Below are 20,316 nucleotides of genomic sequence, written 5' to 3' on the forward strand. Positions count from 1 at the left end.
AGCTGCTATTAAGGAAAACCCCTAAACAAACCTCCGATAATAACCGGCTAATCCGAGGAAACTACGAATCTCCGTCACTGTCTTAGGTTGCTCCCATTGTAAAATTGCCTCTACTTTCTTAGGATCAACATATATTCCAGTTCTCGATACTACGTGTCCCAAGAATACCACTTCCTGTAACCAAAACTCACACTTCGAAAACTTTGCATACAACTGTCTTTCCCTCAAAGTTTGTAATACTATACGCAAGTGGGCAGCGTGCTCATCATTATCTCTCGAGTAAACCAGTATGTCATCAATGAACACAATAACAAACTTGTCCAGGTAAGGGTGGAACACCCTATTCATGAGATCCATAAAAGCTGCCGGTACGTTAGTTAACCCGAAAGGCATGACCAAGAACTCATAATGATCGTACCGAGTCCTGAACGCTGTCTTGGGTACATCCTGTTCTTTAATCCTCAACTGATGATACCCAGACCTTAGATCAACCTTGGAAAACACTGTAGCTCCCTGTAATTGATCGAAAAGATCATCAATCCTCGGTAACGGATACTTGTTCTTAATGGTCATTCTGTTAAGCTGTCGGTAATCGATACATAACCGAAGTGTACCGTCTTTCTTTTTCACAAATAAAACCGATGCTCCCATGGAGATATACTAGGGCGTATAAAACCCTTGTCCACCAACTCTTGCAATTGTACTTTCAACTCCTTCAACTCTGCTGGAGCCATTCTATATGGAGGGATAGAAATAGGTGCGCTACCTGGAAGTAAATCAATAGGGAACTCAAGCTCTCGATCAGGAGGCAGTCCCGGTAAATCATCAGGAAATACATCAGGAAACTCACTTACTATCGGGACATCCTCTAACTTAGGTTCCCCCTTTGAAGTATCAATTACGTATGCCAAATAAGTCGGATACCCTTTCTGCACTAATTTTGAAGCTTTGATGGTCGAGATTACACAGGACGGTAATACTCGACGTTTCCCTACAAACACAATCTCTGCTCCCTCCGAATTTCGGAGAACAACTTCCTTTCGAAAACAATCCACGTTCGCTCGATGTGCAGTTAACCAGTCCATACCCAATATTAGATCAAAATCCAGGATCTCTAGAGGAATTAAGTCACCCCTAAATTCTTCCTCACCTACCCTTACCCCACAGTCTCTATAACAACTGTTTCTAACTAGCTTTTCTCCTAAAGGGGTGTGAATTACAATTTCTTCCTCTAATGGTGACAGGTTTCTATCAGCAATTGATGCAAATGTGGTGCTCACATAAGACCTATCTGAGCCAGAATCTATCAAAACATAAGCGTTTTTATCAAATAAAGACATAGTACCTGTCACTGCTCCAGGTCGGACTTGTGCCTCATCTTCCGTCACAGCGAAAACTCTTGTCGAGGTACGAGTCTGTGGTCTCGAAGGTGGATGTGTCGGGGTATTACTCTCCACACCGGACCGTATGGTTACTCCCTGTCTCGGTGGTAACCCAAAAGAATCTCTCCTCTGCATATCAGTGCGAGCTGGTGAAGATGATGCAACTACCGTGGCTCGTCCTAACCGTGGGCAATTACTCCTAATATGACTCGTCTGTCCACATTGGAAACATCTTGTTGGCTCTCTACATAGCCCACTATGATAATTTCCACAATTTTTGCATCTGTCAGAACCTCCGAAACTCTTTCCAGAACCAGTCATAGCAGATCTGCTAAACCTCGAAGGTCTCTGTTGTGATGGTGGAAATGGAGGTCGAGGAGATGTCACGGAAACAGAAGTAGTACTCCCTGAAATCGCTGAGTCCTTGCCTCTTTTTACTGGCTGACTAGAAGACATATCAGGATTCCTCCTTTTTTGCAAACTCAGTCCGAATCCTCCTATTCTCAATCGCGAGCTTCTCAGCCCGTAAAGCCATCTGTACCACCTTCTTATGTGGCTCCCTACCAGTCACTGTCATTCGCTCTCTAATCTCATTACGGAGCCCTTCCTCGAAATAGCTGGCCTGATCCTGCTCAGATTTCACCAGATCCGGCACATATAACATCAACTGGTTAAAACGAGTCTCATACTCCTCTACAGTTAGATTCTCCTGTTTCAAACTCAAAAATTCTCTCTTCTTTTCTTTCTGATGAAAATAAGTGAAATACTGACCATCGAACTCCCTGAGAAAATCGAACCACGTCTGAGGAGTAGTGGAACGAGACTTCACTAAATTCCACCAAGTACGAGCCCTCTTCTCTAATAATCTCGTAGCCACCATCAGTTTCATGTCGTCGTCTAATCTCATATCAGAGAGAGTCTCTGAAACCTGATTAATCCAGTCCTTTGCCACAGTGGCATCCAACTCACCCGTGAAAGACACACAACCGAGCTGTCTAGCCTCTTTTAGCTTCTTGAAAATGGATACATCCTGTACTGGTGGTGGAACTAAAGGAGTAGTTGGAGGCACTACAGGTGGAACTTGACCAGTCTGAGCTTGACCAGCCATTGCTGCAAAGAAAGCTGCCAATGCTTGTGCTGCCTCAGTAGGCATGGCGGGAATACCCGTAGGTGGCGGAGGAGGTGGAGGATGTGGAGGACTATCGGCCTGCTCAGCAGCAGGTGCTGCCCGAATGGTAGATGCAGCCGATTCTTCCCCTACTGCATCTAGCTAATGACGTTGGGAACGACCTTTTCCCCTCCCAACCGATCTAGTGAGAGGTGGGCGTCCGCGTCGAGGAGGCATAATAATCTATAAGAGAAAACGAGCAAGCTTAGGGAACCTTAGGCTCTATATGAAAATGCATGCATTCTATTCAACCTAACTTAACTTAATCTGGGGCCACACTGATATTGTAATTTTTTTAAAACCACTTTAAAACCAAAAACTCTTATCTTTAAAACCAAAAGCTCTTATCTTTAAAACCAAAAGCTCTGATACCAATCGAATTGTCACGACCCGGAACCTCCCTCAGGCCCATGACAATCGCCGCGACGTCCCGATCGACACTCATTATCCGGAATGCCAACCGGAACCCCGCAAGGCTTACATATCAGTTTCTTTCCTTTCCTGTGAGCAATCATTGTTAAATATCGAGTTTTTAGAGAATATTTACTATTTTAGATCAAAAACAATCAAAATAAAATTTTCGCCACACAGGGGTATTTTGGTCATTTTTTCCTCAAAAATTTCAAAACTGGCTAAAACGTAATATACAAGTACAAAATACATAATTCATATTCAAAATGAGTTTAAAAGTCAAAAATCTTCATTTAAAACGAAATTACGGTTATTTGAATATAATAAGAAAATAAAAGAAATATTAAGGGAAATATTCTATTTTCTTATAAAACAATATTTATAGAGTTATACGTGAATAATTTTTATAGCGTAAAAGCTAAATAAATTTATACATACTGAAATACAGTAAGCCAAAATATTTAATTTAATTTACAATAACAAGAGGGTCCCCGAATAAACAAAAGTAAAGAGGACTGTGAACCTACGATTTGGAAAATGCAGATCCAATGGTAGTCCTCGATGAGATCAGCTATCTACAGTCTATACTGAACCTGAAATGGGTGGAAAGGAGTTGGGTGAGATTTTGCAATCCCAATGAGTAAACAGACATTATCATAAATATCTAAAGGCGAGTAAAATGGAGGCAAGTTTAAACAACAAATTTCAACCCATTTCATAATGTTTTCAATTTATTTCTTAAACCATAAAATATTTGTAATTTAACAAAATAGTTGTTAAGGCTTATGTCTTTTATTAAAACAAGGCTCAAGCCAAAACTAATCCTCGGGGATACCTTGGCCGAGGCATCTAACCGAGTCCACCAAGGGTGTTAAAATATTCACACGTGAAACACATTTTTATTTTTAAAACCAGCCGTCCCTTGGCGTTGGCCGAGTTACACATTCACGTGGGGGTTCGACGTGAAGTGAGCTCTAATACTACCCCGGGAGTTACCCTCCTCGCCTCTACAACCGGAGTAACTATATAACTGGGTTTACCGTGCCCCTCTAATAGGTAGTCCACGAAAACCCGTCACTGCAGTGACTAACCCACCAATTTTAATAAAATTTCGACAGTATAACGTGGCTTTTATTTATTTATCCAGCCTGCATAGTAAAACAACTTACATAAATTTCCCAAATGCACTCACAAAATATAGCCACATATACTCATTTCTCATAAGCCATTCCTAGGAAAATATATATTTTTCAAGTCAATTTGCAGCCTCCAATTACTCAATTTCATAATCAATACAATATATTTTTATTTGTCACATTTATTCCTAAAACATCAAAAATCCCGTTTTAATCTCGTTCTCATTTCATAAAATATATAAAGGGCATTTAAAATAAACTCTAGATAATTTACAATAATAATAAGTTTACTCACCGTTTGTACAAACTAAAAGCTTTCTAAGCGCCCCGATCACTACTTGTCGGGTACGACTTCTTTGCCTTTTCCGGAAGGCTCTCCTCCTAGACACATTACAAAAATTTACACAATTCATCACATTGATGCTAAATCACTATATAATTAACTTAAATCCTATACTAATGCATGGTATGAAATGCAATAGCCTAAAACGGCTTAAATGCGGTATTAACCTATTTTTGGTACTTTGCCCGATAAATTGCTAACGCGCTCCATTTTAGCTCTAAATCATCCCATTCTCTCTCCAACATTTCTAACCATTAAATATCAGCCAATAACCTTCTAAAAACAACAAAATCAGCTCACTCCCTTCCTTGGAAAATTCGGTCAAAAATGGAACATTAACTCGGTTAATTTTCTACTTTGTTTTTCTATCACGTTTAATCGTTTTTCATCATTTTCTCTTTATTTCCCTTAGAATAAAATCAATTCATCATCATTGTACAGCATTGAGCATTCAGCCAAGAGTGGGTATTGTGAAAATTTAATGATTTCTTGCCCAATGTAATTTCTAAACACATTTAACTAACTAAAACTATCAATTTAACTAAAAATCAAAACCTAAAAATTTCAATTTCTCTCCCCTAGAATTTCGTCCAGCCCTTGATATCACTTTTTGATCTCTCTCCTCAAGCATGCTAAATGGAAATAAAGGCATAGGAAAGGTAGAAATCAAGCTAAAATCAAAAAATCTTACCGTTAGACGCGTAAACGGTCGAAAACCGCGAATTTCCCTTTGAATTTTCTTGTTTCTCTTTGATTTTTCTTTTTTTCTTCCTTTCCTCTCTATTTCCTCTCTTGTTCTTCCTTATGGCCGGCCAGCACTCAAAATTTGGGTTTAAATGGCTGACTTTTCATTAAAATAATATTATTTCATTAAAAAATGCCATGTGTCACTTTCCCATTGGCCCATTTTTAAAATTTCATCCATTTATTTCCAAATTTTCACCATACACTTGTCTCATATATTCATAGCTTAGATAAAATTCTCAGACTCATCCAAAGTCTCGGTGGAGTAATTTTTACAATTTACACCTTTGCCCTCGTAAAAGTCAAAAATTATATTTTTGCCCCAAAAATTGAAAAATTGCCCATAGACATATTTTTCACCCCTTATACTCATACCATTCTCCAATTTGTCAAATTTGATCTAAATTCTCTGAAAATGTCAAATTTTATCCGTGGGTGGCAACATTACGATTTTGCCCCTACACTCCAAAAATCACCAGAATTAAACTTTTTCACTTCCTATCATTAAATTATACTCCAAATAGTTAATCTTGGTCAAAAATTTCACTCCATGATCAAATTATTATCTTAGGTGGCAAAATGACGATTTTGCCATTGAATATCAAAATTTCTAATTTTACCCCAAATGAACCCTCGAACTCTGAACAATCATTTTTAGTCATTCCTGGACTATAAAATATTAAATTTCATCCTACAATTCCTATTTGAACTAGTTCGAGGTTAAATCAATTTAAGTGTACCGTTAGGTACAATATCAGGTTTCGTCTATTCTTAGGTGCTTTTCTAGCGTAATAACATGCTACTCAATGCATGTATGTCATGACATGTATTTATAGGGTCGGGTTTTACAAATAGGATAGTTTTTGCTAAATAGAGTATACATAAATAAAAAGTAAATCTATAAACAAAATATCTTGTGAGGATATATTTAGTTAAGAATATATATAATAAATAAATAAATACATGATTAGAAATATAAAAATTATTAAAAAATAAAATGATTATTTGAGTGATTCCACCTAAAATGGGCAAGGAATTATCTCTTTCGGGTGGATTTTTTAGGTATAGAATTCGAAACGAATTTTTACCGAAGCGTCGACATAAATTCAAACTCTAAACTCCAATATGCATTAACTCAGATAATCGTTTTGTTAATATTGAAAAAATAAATTTACATAATACTACATTTAGACTTTAACTAATATAGTTAGTTAATTAGTTTAAACAAACATCACTACATAAAATAAATTTAATTATTAAAATGAATTAATTGTTCATTTGATAAATTATATAGTTTAGTAAAAGATGTTAATCCATAATGTGAAGTGAAAGATATAGATTTAGATAGAAAGCAAAAAATGTATATAATAAAAAGAATAAATAAAAAATAATAATAATTAAAAAAATAATAAAAAAGATAATAATAATGAATATATAAATAAGGTAATCGATCATCCTAAACTATTAAACATATAGTTGCACAAATTACAAATCAACTAAATTAATAAACGTGTTCATATAGACATCATCATTTTATATTGTCATAGCATGCCACGTGTATTTTGTTAATGGGACGAGAATTCAAATGATGGGATTTCCTCGAAGAGCTCGTAGAGACAAGTTTTTTTCGGGGATATCCCTAGGTGAGGAAAACTTCGAGACTTCATCAAAACGTCAGGATGGTCTACGAACGATTTTTCAATAAAAGATTATCGCTCTCATTATTCAAAATTGAATAAATCATGACATCATTTTACGACTGCATCATGTGCATCCGTGAAGCCGAATAAAAGGCTCAATCAGCTAATGTAATAAAAAATTAATTAATAAGCAAGGATTAAGGAAAAATATGAATAAAATCAAAAGTAGGCTACAATATGATAACTTAAGATTAAATGGTACCATTTGTGGAACGAACGTCACGAAGGTACTAACCCTTCTTCGTGCGTAACCATACTCCCTAACTCGTTTCTAAAAATCGTAGACCAGTTCTCTTTCTTTCGATGGATTTAAAATTAATTTGGGATTTAGTCGTTTAAAATCGAGTTAATAGGTGACCAATCGTATTTTTAAAAAACGATTGGTGACGACTCATAATTTGTTTTTTCACCATGTCTAACAGTCAGATTTTCGGACCCCGCACGTTATAACAAGCTCAACTTGAATTAGAGGTTTAATTTAAGTCAATAAAGGGTACCAAGCAAGCAAGCCAAGCCAAACCCAGCCTGCTTAATTTTCTACACAATGGGCACCCAAAAGCAAACCATTGCTGGGGCCTGGGCTTGCTGGGCTCAAGTTTTACCACATGCTTCAACCCTAGCTCAACTTAAATTGAAGTTGACATGCCATAGTGAAATGTTGTAGTATCAAAGCTTAAGAGCTTGGAAAAGAGGTAATAATAATCTGTTGATTATATGGACCTTTAGCTCAGGTCAAGACGATTGATTTCTGTATAGATTATATGTAATTACATCAGAAGTCGGGCCATATAACTAAAGAAATGTAGTTCACAGCTAGAGTCCTGATGGTGCGGCAGTACCAGAACCAACAAATGTAGTCCATTCACCTAAATAAGTATCTCACCATGGTTAAGCAAACACCTTTGAAGTCCGAAAGATTAAAGACTAGTCTCCAATGTGGACACCTCAGCTGCTGAAAGCCATCCTTTTCTTCTGAACTTCAGTAGGTAGCTTAACCTCAGTTGCCAGTCCAATAACTTGAAGAAATTTGATTACACACCAAGTCATGTCCAGTTGCCACCATTCCAGACCATGTCTGGCTGAGTATTTGAAAGCATGGTGGTTATTATGCCAACCCTCTCCAAATGAAAGCAATGCCATCCACCTGAAAAAGTTTGCAGATATTTTTATCAGTAACTTCTTAAGAAATAAACTTGACAAGAACTAGATGTGCATTAGTACAAGGGAAGTCAATTGTACCAATTGTTCCTGGACAAATCACCAGAATTCCATGCTTGCTTCCCCCACACATGGCAAGCTGAATTTACCAGCCAAGTGATGTGGTAAAGCCATACAATCCTCACACCCTGCAATGCTCGCACGTTAATGCCTAGGCCTCCTTATGGTTAGTATGCTTATTTGTCTTCGCTAAGTAAAAGTTTCACTTTTGAAGATTAAAATTATACAGAAACTACTCCAGTCCAAAGTTGTTTGATCTTCATTCTAGCAAATCGAATGTAACACAAATGGGCTCCCCAAAAGCAAAATTTATCTACTTGAGGAATCAGATATGATAACCCCAGCCCCACGTTTGTTACAGGATTATCTTTTTCTAACAAATTGTCCAAACTGTTATCATATTAGCATAGATAAACATGGCCCAGCTTAAAGATTCAATTAGATAAGACTTCCAACTTGTGATTTAGTCCACAAGCTAGAATCTAACATGCTTTCTCATTTTTCCCTTCACTTTGAGCTAGAGTACAACTTCCTATAGCTATGTTTTTTCCTGTCAACTTAATGACAAAAATAATTTGAAAGTAGGGCCACTAGCTTGGTGGTATGAAGTAAATTGCAAGTGGAAGGCCCACCAATCAAACAAAGGGTTTATGACTCTTTAAGGATTTTTTTCGTCCTTTTTTCTTTTTCTAGTAACGAAAAGGGATGGCTGCAACTCATGCAAGAGACTATGTTGGCGGAGCTCCATGAAAACTTTTAGCTTAAGATATCTCTATGCTCTAAAAAGGAATATTCAAGGCAAAATAGGCTAATCGTCAAAACATGGGAAAATTGAAAAACTCGCTTACCATTCCCCAAACAAGGAAGGGAAACCCTCCTAGAGTATATAGCAAAACTCCAAGTGCAATTGGATGAAGAATGTAGGTACCCTCAAGAAACTTGTAGAAGGGTTGCTGCCGTAGATCCCCAACATTCGTTGGTTCTCCACACTGCAAATGTTCCATTGATACAAAACATTAAGAATATCAATTCGTTCTGTGCATATGTGAGTGCTTGCATGTTTGAGAAAGAGAGCGATAGAGTTACCTTTTCAATAACGGTGTTGGTATCAAAGAGCCAGCTCATGTGGCTGAACCAAAATCCTTCAATAGGGCTATGGGGGTCTCTGTTAGAATCACAAAATTGGTGGTGGTACCTATGTGTGCTTACCCAACTAATTGGATTCCCCTGCAAACACCAAAACCAACAATCATATAACAATCAAATGATACTGCCATTTCCATGAAAATATTCCTCAAAAATTTTTAAAGCTACCAACCTGAAGTGCCTGAACTCCACAATAAGCAAAGAAGTACTCAAGCCATTTTGGAACCTTGAAGCTTCTATGAGAAAGATTCCTATGAAAAGACAATGTAATCCCTAGAAGTCCTGTCACCACATAGAGTCCCACAGCAAGCCAAAAGGCGGGCCAATTGAAATGAAAAGGTGCAAAAAGGCTTAGCAAATGCATGCTTACAATAACACCAGCAATGGCCATATCCGAAGTGTTCCATTTTCTTCCCCAAAACGCCTTTTTCTTCCTTTGCACCACCACATTAGATAACAAAATTCTACCCGAGATTTTCCCTTCTGGGTCGGGCTCGTTTGCTTCAACTGACACCCCATTAGCCAATGCCAACACTTTCCTATTGCTGTAACTCCTATTCAAACGAGTGATACTCGCCTGCAGAGGACTCTGCTCTCCGTTTATTTGATTGAATTTTGGGTTTTGATGGCCAAAGTTTAAGACTTTGCAAGAGCAAGATCTGGTTTTCATTGTTGTCGCTCTTTGAGGAGGTGATACATCTAAGAACTTTAGCTTTGACAATAACGATGTGACGAAAGCCATTGGGTCTCAATTGGTGGGGTTCTCAAGAAAAAATTGGGTTTTATAAAAGTTGTGGTTGGTTTGTCCTTTTCTTTTAGAAAGACGGTTTATTTATTGAACCGATTAGTTAGAATGCCATAACAACTCTTGAACCAGAGTGGTAGAAGACTTCTATTAGCATAAGAAGACTAGATTTGGTGAGAAGGTTGGTTTGTACTTAAAACGACAAAATTTGAAGATTTTGAGTTATTGTCAAAGCACGAATTATATAAAGCTGGAAAAAGTATGCATTATAGATAGAGAAAGTGAGCTAAAGAAAAAGACAAAGGAGATAAAGCTGATAAGGTGATCTTGTTTATATGGGTGATGCTACAGTAAGTTTAATCTGTAAGGTCAATTAATAAAATTATTAAAAAATAATAATAAATTATATAATAAATTGATAGGTAAATAATATATATAATTTTTAAATTTATCTATTTTAGGATAACAGCATAGATAATTTTTAAATTTATTTAGTTTATTTTAAAAGTTATTTAATTTTTAATTTTATATTATTTTTAACTTTAAACTATAAGAATATTATTCTTTTTAATATTAAAATTAGATTTAATTAATTAATTCAATAAAAATTATTATTATCGCTTGTTACATTAACTTTCATACATTTACGTTAAGATTTTAAATTTACTTGTTCCACTTTTATAAGATTTTATGTCAATTCTTATAATTTTACATTAAATATGTTCAGTAGTAACTTTTAACTATAATTATCTTTATATTTATTATTTTATTTAAAATAAAAATTTGAATATCACTACATATTTTTAGCCAAATAATATAAATATAAATATTTATTTTTCATTAAAATTATATTTTTTTACTTAATTAACTTATTACGTTAACTCTCATACATTTACATTAAGATTTAAAATTTAGTTATTCCACCTTTATATGTTTTTACGTCAATTGTTACAATTTTACGTCAAGGCTTATCTATATCAATTTTGAATTATAATTATATTTCTTATTATTATTTTTTATTTAAAAATTAAAATTTGTATATCGTTAAACACTTTTAACTCGATAATATAAATTTAAATATTTATTTTTCACTAAAATTAGATTTTTTTTACTTAATTGACTTGTTATGTTAACTTTTACACATTTACGTTAAGATTTAAAATTTAATTATTGCACATTTATAAGTTTTTACGTCAATTGTTACAGTTTTACGTCAAGGTTTACTAATGTCAATTTTGAACTATAATTATTTTTATTATTATTTTTTATTTAAAAATTAAAATTTATATATCGTTAAATACCTTCAGTATGAGAATATGAATTTAAATATTTATTTTTCACTAAAATTAGATTTTTTTACTTAATTGACTTGTTACGTTAATTCTCACACATTTACGTTAAGATTTAAAATTTAGTTATTCTACCTTTATAAGTTTTTACGTCAAATCTTACAGTTTTACGTCAAGACTTTTCTATATCAATTTTAAACTATAATTATTTTTTTCTTTATTATTTTTATTTAAAAATTAAAATTGATATATCATTAAATACTTTTATTTTGAGAATATAAATTTAAATGTTTTTTTACTAGAATTAGATTTTTTTACTTAATTGACTTGTTATATTAAGTCACACATATTTACTTTAAGATTTAAAATTTAATTATTCTATTTTAATAAGTTTTTACGTCAATTCTTACAATTTTACGTCAAAATTTTTTATATCAAATTTGAACTATAATTTTTTTTATCCTTATTATTTTTTATTTAAAAATTAAAATTTATATATCATTAAACACTTTTAATCCAAGAGTATAAATTTAAATGTTTGTTTTTCACTAAAATTAGATTTTTTTTTTACTTAATTGACTTATTACGTTAACTCTCATACATTTACATTCAGATTTAAAATTTAGTTATTCTACTTTTATAAATTTTTATGTCAAATGTTACAATGTTACGTCAATACTTATCTATGTCAATTTTGAATTACAATTATTTTTATTTTTATTATTATTATTTATTTAAAAATTAAAATATATATATCGTTAAACACTTTTGGTTAGAGAATATAAATTTAAATATTTGTTTTTCATTAAAATTAGATTTTTTTCCTTAATTGACTTATTACGTTAACTCTCACATATTTATGTTAAGATTTTAAATTTAGTTATTTTACCTTTACGAGTTTTTATGTCAGTTCTTGGTGCTTTACGTTAAGGATTTTTAATCATAACTTTTAAAAACTTTACGTATAGGTTTTTTAATGACAACTTTAAATTACATGTGTCTTTATTTTTATTATTATACATTTTTAATTTTGACTTCCTGATTTATTATAGTCATAATTCTATTTATAATATGAAATTTCAGCCATCGAATAAAAGCAATGCAAATAAATGATTTCTATTAATAACGTATAAAAAGAGCCCATCAAAGAGAAAATTTTTTGTTTACCTGTTGAATTTATTTTTCAGTTTCTTTATAAGTTTTAAATTAATGACTATAATTTAATCATATAGATCAAATGATCTTTATTAATTAACCTTACAGTAAGGCAAAAAATGATTATCTTAATGTAGAATTTGCCGTTTAGATGAGAAGATGTGAGGTGAAATGAGACTCAGATATTTTTTTTGTTAGGATTTTGTTTTAGCCCTTTAATTTTCTAAATAATCTACCAATATGGATAGATATTTCCTTTTCTCCTTCCTGCCCTTTTTACTCTGATTTTTCTTTTCTTGCCTGGTTGACAGATAAGGCTATTCTCTCGCTAGGACGTTAAAGCAGCAGAAAAACCCGTGAGAGAAATCGCAACAACCGCGTCAATGTTTACGTCTCCGACTTAACCCTTTTCGGCCACGTGGTCGGTGAGAGGTACAGGTGCCAATCCATCTATTTCAAAGCCGAGTAGGGAGTCCCTTAGACCTACTTTTTTAAAACCCAATTAGGGATCTTTGAATGCTTATATCCTTTTTCACGTTTTTGGTTGGGAATTTGAGTTCAGCTCCCTTGAGCTGAAATTGGGTACAAATCTTAATCACCAATGGTGTGTTCAGCTTGGGTACTCTTGCTTAACTGGAAGCAACTGTACCCTTAATAAGCAGTCAAGAGGATCTTTCTTTAAAAGTTATTAAATTACAAATCATGGTAACTAGATTATCTTGCACCATATATTGAAAACAATGGAATTATCCAATCATTTTGCCTTCAATTTAAGAGTTTTTTCATGCTTGTCTGTGTCATGATTCATGCTCTGGTTTTTATGCATAAGTTGGCATTTCTACTTTCTTAAAAGCTTGCAATTTTATTAACCAGTACAGTTGTTTTGCTAGGTCTCTGGTTTTGAAGAAGTGTAGAATGGCAAATAGGAATCCTATAAGGGTGAGTAAATGGGTGGATTGAGTGGTTGATTCATCATACATAAAGATCAAATAGATAAAGTATTTTTAAAAAAATCGATCAAAATCAATCAAATATAAAAAAAGACTAAATTGACTAAACATAGAATTAGTTTGGTTGGTCCGATTTTGGACCAATGGATCAAAATTTTACTACTTTTTTTTTTACATATTATAATATTAAAACTTATAAATTTCATCTATAATTATATATATATATGAAATTAATGATATAACTTATATGTTATAATATTTTATATCAAAATTTGTATAAATAATAATTAATTATAAACAATATGTTATAAAATCTAAAGAGATGGCTAATAAACTTATTAAGTGTAATCATATTAATAAAGTTTATTATAAGTTATAGTAATGCTTATGTATAAATTATATATATATATATAATATATTACTTTATTATATGTATATAAAATTAATGATAAAAATTATATATTAAAATGTTTTATATAATCATATAAATAAAGTATATTATAAGTTATAGTAATGCTTATTTATAAATTAAATATATGTATATAAAATATATGACTTTATTATATATATATATATATATAGATGAAATTAATGACATAACTTAAGATGAAATTAATGACATAACTTATATATTATAATGTTTTATATCGAAGTTTCTATAAATAATAACTAATTATAAACAATATATTATAAAATCAAAAGTGATAACTAATAAAGTTATTAAGTATAATCATATAAATAAAGTTTATTATAAATTATAGTAATGCTTATGTATAAATTAAATATATGTATATATAATATATTTATACAATTATATATATATTCATAACATTTTGTATTATGATATTAATGTGTAGGATATTTACTATCATATATTATAATATTTGCATATAACTTATATCATTTAAAATATATAACTTGTAATTTCATATTTATACAAATTTATAAATAAATAAATATATATAACTAATATTAAATTACTATGATTATGATTTGTATACGTATGTATAATACTCTAATATAAGAGTGAGCACATGGGTGGATTGAGTGATTTGGTCCACTATACCTAAGGTCCAAATGGACCAATCATTTTTAAAATACTAACCAAAACCAACCAAATATAAATGAAGACCAAACCAACTAAATATAGAATTGGTTTCGTTGGTCCAATTTTGGACCAATAGACCAACATTATATCACCTTTTTTTTACATATTATAATATTAAAACTTATAAACTTCATACATAACTATATATATATGAAATTAATTATATAACTTATATGTTATAATGTTTTATATCAAAGTTTGCATAAATAATAATTAATTATAAACAATATATTATAAAATCTAAGGTGATAGCTAATAAACTTATTAAGTGTAATCATATAAATAACGTTTATTATAAGTTATAGTAATGCTTATATATAAATTAAATATATGTATATATATAAAATATATTACTTTATTATATATTTATATATAAAATTAATGATACAAATTATATGTTAAAATATTTTATATAATCATGTAAATAAAGTCTATTATGAGTTATAGTAATGCTTATGTATAAATTAAATATATGTATATAAAATATATGACTTTATTATATATATTTATATAGATGAAATTAATGACATAACTTATATGTTATAATATTTTATATCAAAATTTGTATAAATAATGACTAATTATAAACAATTTGTTATAAAATCAAAGGTGATAACTAATAAAATTATTAAGTATAATAATATAAATAAAGTTTATTATAAATTATAGTAATGCTTATGTATAAATTAAATATGTGTATATAATATATTTATAAAATTATATATATATATGCGTAATATTTTGTATTATAAAACATTACAAAGGTGCAACAATTAAAACAGATTAATATGTAGGATATTTACTATCATATATTATAATATTAACATATAACTTATATTATTTAAAGTATATAACTTGTAATTTCATATTAATATAAATTCATAAATAAATAAATATATATAACTAATATTAAATTACTATGATTATGATTTATATACGTACGTATAATACCCTAATATAGGGGTGAGCTAACGGGTGGATTAATTGTTTTGGTCCACCATACCTAGGGACCAAATGGACTAATTATTTTTAAAAAATCGATCAAAACCATCAAATATAAAGAAAGACCAAACCGACCAAACATAAAATTGATTTGGTTGGTCTAATTTTGGACCAATGGACCAAAATTTTATCACTTTTTTTTACATATTATAATATTAAAACTTATAAACTTCATCTATAATTATATATATATATGAAATTAATGATATAGCTTATATGTTATAATGTTTTTATATCAAAATGTGTATAAATAATAGTAATTATAAATAATATGTTATAAGAACTAAGATGATAGCTAATAAACTTATTAAGTGTAATCATATAAATAAAGTTTATTATTAGTTATAATTGTCATAACGTGTGGGTCCGTGAACCCAATCGCTAGATGTGGAGAAGATAAAACAAGTTAATCATATTTGGAATCGCCACCAATCATCTTTTTTAGGTGCGATTGGTCACTTATTAACTCGGTTCTGATCAACGAAATCTTAAATTAATTTTAGGTCCGTCGAAAGAATGAGAATTGCTTTATGATTTTTTAGAGATGGGTTCGGAAGTGCGGTTACATACGGAGAAGAGTTAGCACCTCCGTGGCATCTGTTCCACGAACGACATCATTTAATCTTAAGTTATCTTTATCACGACTCGGAACCTCCCTCAGGCCCATGACAATCGTCGCGATGTCCCAATTGACACTCATTATCCGAAATGCCAACCGGAACCCCGTAAGGCTTACATATCAGTTTCTTTCCTTTCCTGTGAGCAATCGTTGTTAAATATCGAGTTTTTAGAGAATATACTGTAAAACCCGACCCTATAAATACATGTCATGACATACATGCACTGAGTAGCATGTTATTATGCTAGGAAAGCACATAAGAAAAGACGAAACCCGATATCGTACCTAACGGTACACTTGAGTTGATTTAACCTCGAACTAGTTCAAATAGGAATTGTAGGATGAAATTTAATATTTTATAGTCCAGGAATGAAAAAAATGATTGTTCGGAGTTCGAGGGTTCATTTGGGGTAAAATTGGAAATTTTGATGTTCAAGGGCAAAATCGTCATTTTGCCACCTAAGATAATAATTTGATCATGGAGTGAAATTTTTGACCAAGATTAACTATTTGGAGTATAATTTAATGATAGGAAGTGAAAAAGTTTAATTCTGGTGATTTTTGGAGTGTAGGGGCAAAATCGTAATTTTGCCACCCACAGACAAAATTTGAGATTTTGAGAGAATTTAGATCAAATTTGACAAATTGGAGAATGGTATGAGTATAAGGGATGAAAAATATGTCTATGGACAATTTTTCAATTTTTGGGGCAAAAATGTAATTTTTGACTTTTACGGGGGCAAAAGTGTAAATTGCAAAAATTACTCCACCGAGACTTTGGATGAGTCTGAGAATTTTATCTAAGCTATGAATATATGAGACAAGTGTATGGTGAAAATTTGGAAACAAATGGATGAAATTTTAAAAATGGGCCAATGGGAAAGTGACACATGGCATTTTTTTAATGAAATAATATTATTTTAATGAAAAGTCAGCCATTTAAACCCAAATTTTGAGTGCTGGCCGGCCATAAGGAAGAAAAAGAGAGGAAATAGAGAGGAAAGGAAGAAGAAAAGAAAAACCAAAGAGAAACAAGAAAATTCAAAGAGAAATTCGCGGTTTTCGACCGTTTACGCGTCTAACGGTAAGATTTTTCGATTTTAGCTTGATTTCTACCTTTCCTATGCCTTTATTTCCATTTAGCATGCTTGAGGAGAGAGATCAAAAAGTGATATCAAGGGCTGGACGAAATTCTAGGAGAGAGAAATTGAAATTTTTAGGTTTTGATTTTTAGTTAAATTGATAGTTTTAGTTAGTTAAATGTGTTTAGAAATTAAATTGGGCAAGAAATCAGTAAATTTTCACGATACCCACTCTTGGCTGGATGCTCAATGCTGTACAATGATGATGAATTGATTTTATTCTAAGGAAAATGAAGAGAAATGATGAAAAACGATTAAACGTGATAGAAAAACAAAGTAGAAAATTTACCGAGTTAATGTCCCATTTTTGGCCGAATTTTCCAAGGAAGGGAGTGAGCTGATTTTGTTGTTTTTAGAAGGTTATTGGCTGATATTTAATGGTTAGAAATGTTGGAGAGAGAATGGGATGATTTAGAGCTAAAATGGAGCGCGTTAGCAATTTATCGGACAAAGTGCCAAAAATAGGTTAATACCGCATTTAAGCCGTTTTAGGCTATTGCATTTCATACCATGCATTAGTATAGGATTTAAGTTAATTATATAGTGATTTAGCATCAATGTGATGAATTGTGTAAATTTTTGTAATGTGTCTAGGAGGAGAGCCTTCCGGAAAAGGCAAAGAAGTCGTACCCGACAAGTAGTGATCGGGGCGCTTAGAAAGCTTTTAGTTTGTACAAATGATGAGTAAACTTATTATTATTGTAAATTATCTAGAGTTTATTTTTAAATGCGTTTTATGTATTTTATGAAATAAAAACGAGATTTTTGATGTTTTAGGAATAAATGTGATAAATAAAAATATATTGTATTGATTATGAAATTGAGTAATTGGAGGCTACAAATTGACTTGAAAAATATATATTTTCCTAGGAATGGCTTATGAGAAATGAGTATATGTGGCTATATTTTGTGAATGCATTGGGAAATTTATGTAAGTTGATTTTACTATGCAGGCTGGATAAATAAATAAAAGCCACGCTATACTGTCGAAATTTTATTAAAATTGGTGGGTTAGTCACTGCAGTGACGGGTTTCCGTGGACTGCCTATTAGAGGGGCACGGTAAACCCAGTTATATAGTTACTCCGGTTGTAGAGGCGAGGAGGGTAACTCCCGGGGTAGTATTAGAGCTCACTTCACGTCGAACCCCCACGTGAATGTGTAACTCGGCCAACGCCAAGGGACGGCTGGTTTTAAAAATAAAAATGTGTTTCACGTGTGAATATTTTAACACCCTTGGCGGACTCGGTTAGATGCCTCGGCCAAGGTATCCCCGAGGATTAGTTTTGGCTTGAGCCTTGTTTTAATAAAAGACATAAGCCTTAACAATTGTTTTGGTAAATTACAAATATTTTATGGTTTAAGAAATAAATTGAAAACATTATGAAATGGGTTGAAATTTATTGTTTAAACTTGCCTCCATTTTACTCGCCTTTAGATATTTATGATAATGTCTGTTTACTCATTGGGATTGCAAAATCTCACCCAACTCCTTTCCACCCATTTCAGGTTCAGTATAGACTGTAGATAGCTGATCTCATCGAGGACTACTATTGGATCTGCATTTTCCAAATCGTAGGTTCACAGTCCTCTTTACTTTTGTTTATTCGGGGGCCTTCTTGTTATTGTAAATTAAATTAAATATTTTGGCTTACTGTATTTCAGTATGTATAAATTTATTTAGCTTTTACGCTATAAAAATTATTCACGTATAACTCTATAAATATTGTTTTAGAAGAAAATAGAATATTTCCCTTAATATTTCTTTTATTTTCTTATTATATTCAAATAACCGTAATTTCGTTTTAAATGAAGATTTTTGACTTTTAAACTCATTTTGAATATGAATTATGTATTTTGTACTTGTATATTACGTTTTAGCCAGTTTTGAAATTTTGAGAAAAAAATGACCAAAATACCCCTGTGTGGCGAAAATTTTATTTTGATTGTTTTTGATCTAAAATAGTAAATATTCTCTAAAAACTCGATATTTAACAATGATTGCTCACAGGAAAGGAAAGAAACTGATATGTAAGCCTTGCGGGGTTCCGGTTGGCATTCCGGATAATGAGTGTCAATCGGGACGTCGCGGCGATTGTCATGGGCCTGAGGGAGGTTCCGGGTCGTGACATATACACTATTTTAGATCAAAAACAATCAAAATAAAATTTTTACCACACAGGGGTATTTTGGTCATTTTTTTCTCAAAAATTTTGAAATTGGCTAAAACGTAATATACAAGTACAAAACACATAATTCATATTCAAAATGAGTTTAAAAGTCTAAAATCTTCATTTAAAACGAAATTACGGTTATTTGAATATAATAAGAAAATAAAAGAAATATTAAGTGAAATATTCTGTTTTCTTACAAAACAATATTTATAGAGTTATACGTGAATAATTTTTATAACTTAAAAACTAAATAAATTTATACATACTGAAATACAGTAAGCCAAAATATTTAATTAATTTACAATAACAAGAGGGCCCCCGAATAAACAAAAGTAAAGAGGACTGTGAACCTACGGTTTGGAAAATGCAGATCCAATGGTAGTCCTCGATGAGATCAGCTATCTACAGTCTATACTGAACCTGAAATGGGTGGAAAGGAGTTGGGTGAGATTTTTGCAATCCCAATGAGTAAACAGACATTATCATAAATATCTAAAGGCGAGTAAAATGGAGGCAAGTTTAAACAATAAATTTCAACCCATTTTATAATGTTTCCAATTTATTTCTTAAACCATAAAATATTTGTAATTTACCAAAACAGTTGTTAAGGCTTATGTCTTTTATTAAAACAAGGCTCAAGCCAAAACTAATTCTCGGGGATACCTTGGCCGAGGCATCTAACCGAGTCTGCCAAGGGTGTCAAAATATTCACACGTGAAACACATTTTTATTTTTAAAACCAGCCGTTCCTTGGCATTGGCCGAGTTACACATTCACGTGGGGGTTCGACGTGAAGTGAGCTCTAATACTACCTCGGGAGTTACCCTCCTCGTCTCTACAACCGGAGTAACTATATAACTGGGTTTACCGTGCCCCTCTAATAGG

At 31.8% G+C, this 20,316-nt stretch overlaps 1 protein-coding gene across 1 annotated transcript in view; it reads right to left on the reverse strand.

The window, feature by feature from the left end:
• The window catches only part of LOC148761968 (palmitoyl-monogalactosyldiacylglycerol delta-7 desaturase, chloroplastic-like), a 41,592-nt gene extending 31,602 nt beyond the window's left edge, over window positions 1-9,990 (reverse strand). Inside the window, exons 1-5 of the mRNA XM_088807304.1 lie at window positions 9,421-9,990; window positions 9,189-9,329; window positions 8,951-9,091; window positions 8,124-8,230; window positions 7,924-8,028 (exon numbers count right to left, since the gene is read on the reverse strand). Of these exons, the coding sequence (XP_088663430.1) occupies window positions 7,924-8,028; window positions 8,124-8,230; window positions 8,951-9,091; window positions 9,189-9,329; window positions 9,421-9,990 (1,064 nt within the window). The remainder of the gene's footprint in view (window positions 1-7,923; window positions 8,029-8,123; window positions 8,231-8,950; window positions 9,092-9,188; window positions 9,330-9,420) is intronic.
• Between the last annotated feature and the right edge of the window lie 10,326 nt (window positions 9,991-20,316).

The sequence above is a fragment of the Theobroma cacao genome, chromosome 6 (genome assembly GCF_053813885.1).
Source record: "Theobroma cacao isolate CCN51 chromosome 6, ASM5381388v1, whole genome shotgun sequence".
NCBI classification, from domain to species: domain Eukaryota; kingdom Viridiplantae; phylum Streptophyta; class Magnoliopsida; order Malvales; family Malvaceae; genus Theobroma; species Theobroma cacao.